Source organism: Balearica regulorum, chromosome 2, assembly GCF_011004875.1.
Source record: "Balearica regulorum gibbericeps isolate bBalReg1 chromosome 2, bBalReg1.pri, whole genome shotgun sequence".
In the NCBI taxonomy this organism is placed as follows: domain Eukaryota; kingdom Metazoa; phylum Chordata; class Aves; order Gruiformes; family Gruidae; genus Balearica; species Balearica regulorum.
The window spans coordinates 55,866,156-55,878,236 of NC_046185.1; the positions used below are offsets into that span (position 1 = coordinate 55,866,156).

General features: G+C 38.2%; 1 protein-coding gene across 10 annotated transcripts in view; it reads left to right on the forward strand.

Moving 5' to 3' along the window:
• Positions 1-12,081, forward strand: part of PTPRM (protein tyrosine phosphatase receptor type M) — a 512,931-nt gene that overhangs the window by 210,374 nt on the left and 290,476 nt on the right. For all 10 annotated transcript variants that reach the window (XM_075744400.1, XM_075744401.1, XM_075744406.1 and 7 more), the window contains exon 7: positions 344-637. In XM_075744400.1, coding sequence (XP_075600515.1) covers positions 344-637 — 294 coding nt within the window. The remainder of the gene's footprint in view (positions 1-343; positions 638-12,081) is intronic.

Sequence of the window (12,081 nt, forward strand, 5' to 3'; positions counted from 1 at the left end):
AGAGCTGTGTTTTGATAAGAAAACCTCAGATTATCTTTCTTTTTAAATTGGAAGTTAAAAGTTGCCATGTGATGTCTAGTGAATAGAATTCCAATTGCACCCAGTTTATAGTTATATGGTATAAAACAAAAACTTCATGTTAAAATCTCCAAGTGCAGAAGCAAAAGAGTTTGCATATTGCAGTTTATTGGAAAGAGGTTAATCTGTAGTGATGATTTCTTCATATTTTTATGCAATCTTCGCCTCAAATACAGTACAAACCCCATTGTTTATTTGAATGTTTTAGAAGCAGAAGAAATGCCAGCATAATCATTGCTGCTTTTTGTAACTTCTTGTGCTTCAGAGCCACCGGTTCCCATTGCTCCACCTCAGCTGTCCTCAGTCGGTGCAACTTACTTGTGGATACAGTTGAATGCCAATTCCATCAATGGAGATGGACCCATTATTCAAAGGGAAGTTGAGTATCGAACTTCAAGCGGAAGCTGGTATGACATACAACCTGTGGACTCCACCAGCTATAAGATAGGGCACCTGGATCCTGACACAGAATATGAAATCAGTGTATTACTGACAAGACCAGGTGAAGGAGGAACTGGATCTCCTGGCCCAGCTCTCAAAACAAGAACAAAATGTGCTGGTGAGTACTCAAAAGTGATTGGAAAGTTGTAAGCATCTTTCTAGGGTTGAAAACCTAAGTTATTTCACTAGCAGTTTTTACTGTCTACCTTAAAGCAGCAGGCTGCAGGAATTAAGACTGAATGCTTTGAAGTATAAGCTATTAGCATTTTCCAGCTATGGTGACCTTGAAACCAACCTTCAGTGCCACTGTAGATTGTATATGAAATCATACCTGTGCATGCCTTGAAGTGGTCAGTGTAGAGTGTGGTATAAATAAACAATTTTTACTATAAGGTGTGCACCGAGCTCTCTCCATTTCATTACACATCTCTCTTGCCAGTGTATGTTTGGGTTTCAGGTTAGTTCATCTTTTTTTTCTTTCCTTTTTTTTTTTTTTTTTTGTTGGTCTAGTATCCCAAGCTTGATAAGAATCTTGTTTTGGATAAAGTTTCTTTTTTTCCTTTTTTCAGTGTCAGGTATATCAAACTTGTAGATAAAGTGGTAAGAGATCTTGTGTCACAGCAAGAGTAAGCACTGTTAAGTCTCAATTAGCAGATGCAGTTTAGCAGAGGACTGCTTTCTTGAGTGACTGACAGCATGTCTTTTTATTAAATGAGACTGTGATTTGTGGTGCTGTGTAGCAGTCTTGGCTCCTGTTTTGGATATTATAATTAATAGTGCTGACCTTTGACTGTAAAAAGATACAAAGTAGACCTATTATAGAAAAGCAATTGTACAGTAATTTTCAGGAAGAGTGGTGGTGATATTAATTTGGGATTCAGTCGCTCAGAAAATAATAGAGTATACGGTGACCTGGAATTTTTTTTGTCATTAGTATTTTCCCCCCAATATTTTGAACCTTCTTTCTGTTGCTGTAAAGTTGGTGGCAGATAGGCAGAAGTGTACCTAGAGGAAATGGGACTAAGCAAATGGTATTAGCTTATTGATCCTAATCTTTTAAAGAATGGCTCAGTGTCATTTGTCTTTTTAACGGGAAAACTTACATACTTCAAGAGAAATAATGTTGATTTCCATTGCATATGAAAGTAAAGTTACTTTTTGTAAAGTTACCTGGCCACCTGTCAGTAGCTAAATGGCACTTCAGTTGAACGGATTGGTGTGATATCAAACATAGAATGAAATGTAGTTGCTGTCAGAATCCCAGTGTTATGTTTTGAAGATGCAAGCTTATACAAGTACTAAATCTTTGATATTTTTTTTCTTTTTTTCTTCCTCTCATTGGAAAGAAGTATTTAATGAAAAATACCAAAATGCAGTACAGCTAAGTTATAGTAATATTTAAGTATTTCGTATTTATAAGATTTTCTTTACTAGACGAAGGTAGCTTCAGCTTAGTCAAGAGCGAGGCATAAAACTTAATTAGAGTTCCCTTCAGCAGGAGGGTTTCTGGGTCACTATGCCTTTCATAATAATGTAAAATGATCTGTCTAGTCAAGGTAAGTATGTATTTCATACACGAGTACTTCACGTATTTTAAAACTAAATCAGTTTTTGTCATAGTTTGATCATCTGCTGTAACACTGGGTCCTGTGTAAGTGAGCACTTAGAGGATACAGTGGGTTGGCACCAGCCATCAGCCAAGTACCCAGTGCAGCTGCTCACCCCGTCGCCTCTGCCACAGCGCAGGGAGAAAATAGAAGGAAGGCAAGAAGACTCGTGGGTTGAGATGAAGACAGTTTAATAGGTGAAGCAAAAGCTGCACTCGTGAGCAAGGTGAAATGAGAAATTTATTCACTATTTCGCATCGGCAGGCAGATGTTTAACCACCTCCTGGGAAACAGGGCCTTGGCACATATAATGGTTACCTGAGAAGACAAACACCACAATTGTGAACATCCCCCCCTTCCTCCTCCTTTCCTTGAACTTTGATTGCTGAGCATGGCATCATATGGTATGGCATATCCCTTTGGTCAGGTGGGGTCAGCTGTCCCTGCTGTGCCCCCTCCCAGCTTCTTGTCCCCCTCCAGTCTGCTCGCTGTGGGGGCAGAGTAGGAAGAAGAGAAAGCCTTGAGCTGTGCAAGTGCTGCTCAGTAGCGCTCAAAACACTGGTGTGTTATCAACCTTGTCTTAGTCACAAATCCAAAATGCAGCACCATATAGGCTGCTGTGAAGGAAAGTAACTCCATCCCAACCAGATCCAGTAGAGAGAGAAATTCAGAATTTTAGTTACATGTAAGAACATCATATGCTCGCTGGTCTTTTCATGGTACGTACTGTTGAGTGTTAAAACATGCATTCAGTCTCATAAACTACTGTGTCCTGGAAGAATTTTATTACCTGGTAATGTCTTGTAATACATCAGCATTATTTGCATTTTCATTAAACTAAACAGTAACCCTCTTAAATTAAAAGCAGAAAGTGATGGCTGATTGAAGAATTTAAATTGATGATATTAAATCTTTCTCTACAAATTGGCTTTTTTATAGCGGAAGCTCCTGCTTTGAAGGTGTAGTGGTTATTGGTTAACTGTTAGCAAGTGACATGCTAATAACTGGCCCAAGGGCTTAAAAAGAGATGCTGATAAACTAATGACGGTATAATTAAGCTGGGTAGGAGTAAAATAATGCCAGTCTCCAACGCTTACCATAGAATTAATAAAACAGGAGTCTTTAAGAGAAGAGTCATTGCACCTTTTTAATTACTGTGATAATTGTATGGTGCTTGCCTGTTCCCTAGGGGTCTAGTGAACCACTTGGAGACTTGAAGCAGTATGCTAGACATTCAATAATTTTAATAGTTCTCCAAAGCATTTGAAATATGTTTTCATTTTAGCAAAATGAGATTTCAGAGGCTTGTAATAGACAAGTCCTATCTGTAACTTTAGTAAATAAAAACATCTATAATTAGAATGCAAAGAAAAAAATATCTCTCCAGACTTGGCTGCATCACCCTCAGTGGAGCAGTTGCATGCTTTCTAAAGTGCTTTGCTTCCTTTTGATAAAGTGTAATATAAATGTAAGTGCTCTTTCAGTGTAATGTTCAGGAAGGCCGAGGAATCACATTCAGGTCTGGATTAGATTTAACCTAGAACATGGAGTTCAGGTTTGAAAAAGAGGGGTTTAATGCATTTTGGCCATTGTGAACCACATTTGAGTCAGACTTAGAAAAAGTTTTTTTTCTCGTTTCAAGGTCTGAAATCAAGGCCGTCTCAGGTTGTCTGGAATTTGAATCATCTGTTGCTGTGCTCAAAGCTTCCTATTCCCACAGCTGTCTCATATGGTGTTATGAACCTAGAAGAGTGCTGACATTTAAAATAAAAGGGAGGCGGAGGGAGATCGGAAGAAAATTCATCAGGAGATACATGACAGAACATTTCCATTATATAGTATATCTCAAATTACTCTGATGTACATTTTCACTTTGGTACAGTTGTAAAATAAGAATTCCAGAGTAGTCACCCACAATTAGAGTTATTTAGGGGCAGGATATCAGAATGCTTCACACTTCAGACACAGTTATTTGAGGAATAAGCCTGTTAGCTTGGTGTGAGGCTCACAATGCCAACCACTGCTATAGAGACGTCAACCACCCAGATATTGCCAGCAGCTAAATAGGTGCACAAATATTTGAACCAAAGAAATCACCTTGTATGTAGGCACAGAACCAACAGTGGCTCTGCCATATGGGATATAATAAGTTTGAGGATCTGAGAATCAATAGTTACCAAAAAACCCTGTTACCCCTTACTGAAGTAGATTAGGAATCCTGTTGTGCCTGAAAAAGTCCAGAATCAAATCTGTTTAAAATCTGACGTAAAACCTAAGTAGGAATGTTGAAGCATTAATAAGGCAGACTATGTTTTGTAGTTTCATCTTATCCATATCAATATTTCCATGGGTAGAATTACTTATTTCAGTGCTTTGCAACGTGATTGGTCTTTGACATGCATTGCACGACGCAAATCTTGATCAAGTATGTGTCCCTGCACTCTGATGGTGAGGCCCCAGTTAAAACAGTCTCCTGGAAAATCCAGAAGTGCTAAATAAGCTCCTGCAATTTTTTTTTTTTTTTGCTGTGGGCTCTCTATTATGAAATTGTATTTCTAGACAATGTTGTTCCTTTAGTCTGCTGGTGCACAGATACAGCTAAAGCCAGCTACCTTAGGAAGAAAAAGTAAAATAAAATCCTCTCTCCTGCTAAGGGAGGGGATTTTAAACGTCTTCTAGGGAAAATGGTTGCTTTTTCTCATCATGCTTCTTTTTTCACTGCGACATTGGGAATAATCATAGAAAATTAGCATAATTTCCTTTCCTGAACCATAAAATTCTATTGAAATTTAAGAAAATGAAAAATAAATAAAAAGACTACCATGAAAGAAACTTCTGATGGACTATCCCCAAATGGTGGAGGCTTTTTTCAATGGTCGGAACTCTACTTCTCTCTGCTAAGACACAATTAGTGTCTGGGAGTATTTGCAAAAACAATCACTGTCAATTTAACCAATGTTTTTCCAGGCAGAGAATTCACATGGTCCTCATGCAAGGAACTAACAGGAATGTTTTAATTAACATAGTTCATTTTGCTGTCTCTTCTATCCCATCACCTGAGCTTGTCAGGAGGAAAGCTGTTACTCCCAATACAATTGAGCTCTTGAATCACTGCTGCAGGTTAGTTGTAAACTGTCTGTTACCCCTAGAAGGCATGTTACAATCTGGAAGAACAGAGCAGAGGAACTCTATAAATCCCCACTCTTAAAGATTCATCTTTTTCATTGTATTCATTCACTGCTTTGGCTTCAGCTGGGTAATTTTCCAAGGTGTCAAAATTACTTCACAAGTTCTGTGCTGCCCACTGGCATTCACTGGCATTGTGAAAAAATCGACATGTGCCAGAATGCTCACTGATGGAATGAGCATCCTTTTCCCTCTGATCAGTTAAGACCTCACCTCCCATTACCAGATCCTGAGGATGATCAGATGGGCACCAAAGCAACAACCCTATTTCTACTGGGAAATGTTAACTAACTTCCCTGTTTTCTCCTTTTCATTGCTAAAAGGGGTGCATAACTTACAAGCATATAAGGTCTATAGCCATTGGAAAAGCTGTATGGAAATACAGTATTCACATAGGCAACATACGTTCACTCTGTTGAAAACTGTAGCCTGATTCAAAGCCAAAGTATAAAACTCTTAATGTTCCTCATCTACCCATTTTATATAGTCCCTACAAATTTTAGAGTACTTTGCTGTCATATGCTCTCTAACTGCATTAGGTTGCAACACACAGAAGTATCTTTAGGCAGGCAGTACGGGCCAGCAGCTGTCTTGAACCTTGTGTGCTCAGGTACACCAGCTCGTACTCCATGCTACCACTTTTCTCCTGCCCCATGACACGGAGCACTTGCCAGGTCCTACAAGATGAGCAGTCTGCAGCCCTTAGTGTATGAGATTCTGAATACTCAGTCATCTTTGCAGTTGGTCTTCCCCATTTTCCACCCTCCCATTTCTTCTGTCATTGTAGTTAGTCTCTCCCTTTGTCAGTGTTCATGCCCTGCCTTGTCTTGAATCTCAGTGGTATGTACAGCTTATTTCCATGCTCTTCCCCATTCTGTATCACTATTAGGAAAGATTAATTCCTTCCTAAGAACTTCTGTAGATTGAAATGGTGTCTGCCCTTCTCTGTCCTTGTAGGCTTCTTTGGATCTTTTGACACTTTTGTCTAAAGAAAAGAGGAAGGATCTTTGTGTCACTGGGAATTAAGTTCTTCCTTCTTGTTGCTCTACCTTGGGGGACTCCCAGTGAACAGTTCAATTTTCAGGTTTATAACGAAATCTTAACGTCGCTTAGTTTTGTGATCACAAGAACATGTCAGATTGAAGCCGTACTGCAGGTTCTTTTCTACAGCTCTTTCTCAGAACTTGGCAATTTTCTCAGAAGTTTGAACTAAGGTTGTGCAACTGTGTTGTATCAGAGCTAGACCTCAGATCACAGACACCTGAACCCTGAGGAGGAGGGTTGCAGATGTTGCAAACAAAATAATCCAAATTCTCCTCCCATAAAAAAAAAGTCTTTCAATCCAGTTCTCCTCAAATTCTTCTCAAATTTTCCTCTGGGAGTCCTTTAAGTCCATGAAAGCAAAAAAAAAAAAATATGCAATAAACGTCAATGAATGCCTCTGCAACAAATGCTGTTCCTATCTTCCAGAAGGGCAAGAAGGAAAACCCAGGGGAGTATGGGCTGGTCAGCCTCACCGTAATCGCTGGGAAGGTGATGGAACGACTAGTCTTGGAAACCATTTCCAGGCACACAAAGGACAAAAATGCAATCAGGAGAAGTCAGCATGGATTCACAAAGCGAAAGTCATGCTTGATTAACCTGGTAGCCTTCTGTGATGAAATGGTTTGGTAGGTGAGGGGAGAGCAGTGGAGATATTTAGAAACTGTCTGGACATGGTACTGAGCAGCCTGCTCTAGTTGGCCCTGGTTGAGCAAGGGTGGGGTAGGGCGTGGATGGGCCATATGGACCAGACCCTTCCTACCTTAAGCATTCTGTGATTCTGAGTTTCTGTCAAACTCTGGGAAGAGCAGCTGTCACCATGGTATCTTTTAAATTCTCCTGGACTCTGCTTTCACAAGCAGGGATGTATCATGAGATCTCCACTGTATTACTGTCCTTCCCCGAGGCTGTATGAACAGTGAGGTGCAGCATCATGGAAAGACTCTTTGTCATAGACAAAAGTTTGAGTACCACTACATCATACTGAATACTTCTTCAGATTTGTGGTTGCTAATGATAGGGAAAACCCAACATTTTATTTTATAAAATAAAATGTTATCAAGGTATCTGCCCTTTCATCCCAAGTTTGTGTTTCCTTTGCTGGAGAAATTGCAGGTTGGTTCTCCATTCAGTGAATCTTCAGCCTATGCCCACAAACACTTTTCCTAACATCAGCAACCAAATGAGCTGGTGCTATGTAGAAATTACTATTCCCCTGCACTTTTGTGTCTTCATCAGTCCCTAAACACATATTTTTGGTTTAGTTGAAGCATGCAGAGATCTCATTGGAGAAACAGAATATTTACAGCCCCCCAGCAGCTGCAGGGGGGCTATACTAGCAGGAAGAGGACAGGAAGACTCCTGTGAAGATCTAGGTCTGTTGGCCCTCTCTCTGACACATGGGCTGGAGTGTATAAGGAACGTAGACACGTTCTAGTGATGATAAGAACATGCAGTATGGAACCTGACTGTGAGATCGGTTTGTTTTGAGGAGTTCCTCATTACAATGAGGAGAAGCATTTAGGATTCTTTCCTGACAATTATAGCTGGATTAATATAGGGATGGAACCTGAGTGTTTGTAAAAAGAACTGTCAGGTAGGACTGTCTTTGGTCATGTGAAATGCAGTCATATAAATGGAGTTTTATAAACTGGTTTTTATAAATGGAATGGAATTTCAAAACATTTGCAGAGGAGGAAATTAACATACTCTTGGAGACAAATGAACCTTCACCATCTTATAGCAAACCTGAGGGGGGAAATTATTAATTTCACATCTGCCGGGTAGAGGGAATGTGAGGAAAACCTAATGACACTTGGGAAAAAGTAGATCATATGATTTCTCCTGTGACATATCTCCATCTCCAGATTTGTTGCAGTCTCTTATTAATTATGAGGATAAGCTCAAAAAAAAACCACACTCAAAAATTATTTTACCCAACTTTGATTCAGGAAGAATTTCTCAGTATGGAGTGAAAAAACTTCAGCAAGTTGGGAGCGTACTGGTTATAAGCAAAAGACTGGTATTTGAGCGCCTCTAATAGAAGTGGTAAATCAGGTATACTTCTGAAAAATATTGATAAGGGTCTTCCTTAGTATTATTCTGTTCTGAACAAATTGAACATGAACATGGATGCTTTGGATCTCTCTTTTCAGAAGTATTATTAGTGCAGATTTAAATAAGTGCATTGATACTCTGTTACTGAAAGCAATTAGAAATACAGAAAAGGAAATGCTTTGAGTATAGGTGCCTTCCCTGTGGAGTTCCATAGGTGTCCTGAATTTATCCTTAACAACTTTCTGCTGAGCACTTTCTCCCCTCTTCTGAGGGCAATTTTCACATCAGTTATTCCAGTTTTCACATCTGGTTATGCCATACTGCCTTCCAGTTATGTGCAAACTTGACTTCATTATTGATAATGCAGATCCTTTGCAAAATCATTAGCAAACGAAACAGGAAAGAATGGCTTTTCCTCTGACTTAGTCAATGGAGAAGGTCTTATCCAAAACCAAAACAAAATCTTTTATACATTTAAAGTGGCCAAAGTATATTTACTTCTTCAATTTATGTCTAAAAGAACATGCCTGTGGGTGTGTATGTGTGCATCTATACACACACACACACACACACACACAAAAAACCCCTCAGTCCAGTTCCTTCATATATATGTATGAATGTGTCATCCCTGTGACCAAAGGGGATTTAGACTCTAAAGAACAGGTTTTGTAATTTAAAAAAAAAAAAAAAGGTTGAGTGAACTTCTGGTTTAGGAGCCAGGAAAACAAGATGTCCCGTACACAATGTAAACCTAATTTCTGGAAGATTTGTCCACTAAATATCGCCACCTTATGATGGTAATCCCATTTTCCCTTATGACAGACCTGCAAGGCAAGTGGTAGCACCCAATTAACCAGGAATCTGCTGTCAAATGTAGTATTTGATGTTAGACTTCTGCTTGTCTGCCCTGAGCCTCCTGAATGAGGGCACTAGTTTGGCGCTCTCATCTTCGGGAATTAAATTCTGGCAGGACTCTGTGAAATTCATTTAAAACAAATTATTTGAATGAAATTTGCCAATGGTTTTAAAGTGTATTGAGAGATGGAAATGAATGGACAAGCATGCTCCCCTGTTTTATTATTTTAAGGCTCACCCTTTTGTTTGAGACTGTTAGACCATGTGTTGTGTTGCCCAGCAGCTTTGGCCAGTTGTAAAAACACATAACTGCACAATTCTATTGGAGCATCTGTGATGCATGAAACATCCAGGAATTATGTAGAAACACTGAGATACTTAAGTTTTGAATCTTTGGTTTTCTTTAAAAAAAAAAATTGCTTACAGAAAAGTAAAAGCAAAGGTTTGCAGAATGAATGGTCCATCATTTCCACCTCATTTCAAAGGAAAACAAGGAATGACACCACTCAGATGCTTCCATTTTATTTTTTTTTTCAGTACTTGGGGGGCATTTTGGCTTTGCAAAGCTGTTTGTTTTACAAATGTAGAATTGTACGCAGAATCCAGTCCAACCTCCTGAAGGTTCCCAGGAAGAAGAACTGGTGCTGTGAGTTCTGGCTTTTCTGGTACTACTTTTTGCCGTAACGTACAATTACAACTTTAACCTAGACTGTAGACTAGATGTCTAGTTTGAGACCTGAAGTCAGAGCAGATTCAGATGAAGAAGTATCCTGCCTTTGGAGGGAAAAAAACATATCTCTCTCTTCAGGGTGCTAGGTCACTGCAGTGCTGTGAATAGGTAATGCTGTCCTATAGTCCAAGGATTTCTTCTGGTCAGCAAGTGTGCATCACATTTCTGTTTACAACTACAGAAAAATAAATTTAGACAGTTCAAAGAGCTCTATACCTCCATTTCTACAGACTTAAGTAATAGTTTTGTTTGGTAATCCATCTAATTACTGCTGAGTGTGCTGGTTAGGCAGGGGGGGCATCCCTGTGGAACTGAGATTCTTCCAGACTCTTACAGGCAACAAATGTTTGAGGGGAAAAAAGGTGCTCTATATTCTTTTTTGCTACTCTGTATCTACATGGCTAGATGGATTCTTGCCCAAAGAAAATAAAACATTTGACTATGAAGACATTAAGCAAGCAAATACTTACTTAAATATCTGAAAGGAAATAAGAAATAAAATTGAGAAATGCAGTGCATAGCCTTATCATGAAGTACTGTATTAAAAGAATAAAATGCAGATTAAAATAAGACTGCCAATGAAGTTAATCATTTAGGGCTCTTGCATTTCAGTACTCATGTTCTTTCATCCATAGGATGATCTTATTTAAAATGAGAAATATGACCAACCATCTAAAATACTTTTAATAATTGTGTTTTTAAATTTATACCTCTGATGTCTGCATTTAGCTGTCTTTCAATACCTACCATCCTTTGTGCACTCTTTTTATAATTTTAAATATATTATAAACTATCTGTGCATTTAGTTCATGCTTACTCATTTTGTTAAGCTTGATCCAGTTCCTTGTAAGGAAAATAGAGGGTTTTCTTTTGGGAAGGGGGAAAGTTCAGTTTTATCCATTAATTCATGATTCATCACCTTCAAAAAGCTCTCTGAAGATGTTTTGGTCCAGAAATTCTGCAGTAGAAAATTATGTTTATAGTGGACTGTTATCTTTTAGTATTATACGTATGGGAAAATGCATGTAAAGCAAAAAAGGCAATAATAAGTGTTTACTCTTGACAGAAGTGTCTTTTCATTTCTAAAAATTTATGTTCCTTGGAAACAAAATTCGAACTGTCTGTCAGTTGCTCTTTGTTTTGACTGTTTCTGCAGATGTTTTGTTTGCAATTAGCTTAAAAAAACACCAAAAAAAAATCAATAATTTACTTAATTACTGTTGTATGGCATTGAATTTGAGAGGATGACCCAATGCGTAACTGCCATGTTTGGCCAAGTAAATGAGAAAAATAACTTTTAATGACCTGAGCATAATTATAGATGACTTTGGAATGACAACTGGCAAAAATTGTACTATAATTAAATTTCCATTATAAAAGTTTCATCTTTTTTTTGTCTGACATGTAAGGCTAGATTGTGAAGAGTATTCATTTATAAGAGGAAGAATTAGAGAGCTATAATTTATAATTCAGGATAATCAATGAAAGCATTTCTTTTGTCAAGAAACCTTTCACTGACAAATAGCATTGCATTGTTAGTTGTTTTAAAAAAAACCCTAAAAATTCTTTCATTATTTATTTCACACTGGAAAAGGAGATGAAAAATTCTGGTGGCTGAATCAAATCTTGCAGTAATTCAGAATAATATTATGCAGATAGGGCTTCTCAGTCTGTTTTTCTCTTTATTAACATTAACTTTATCTCCATCTATATCTAAGACTGTTCATGAAGAAGTAGGATCTTTATAAGACCATCGTATCAAGGCTCTGTTTCATCTTGAACAGAGTTGTTTCTAGTACAAGAAGTGATAACGTATTCTGATTTTCAATCTTTCCACTTATTGACTGAGGTGGACCCTTTGCTTTCTGATACTGAGGTCTTAAAGAAAACTAATAAAAACATTAGGAGGGTACCCTGTTCATTCGTACGTAATGTTTCAAAGGGAGTGCCAGCAAAAATTAATGTTTTTAAAAGTTTTGGCACCAGATTTTCAAAGGCAACTGCAAAGCTCGGAATCACTCTCATTTAACTAACAGATGGGTGATGCTTCTTCCATATGCTTATTTGAGCTCTATATTTACAGAA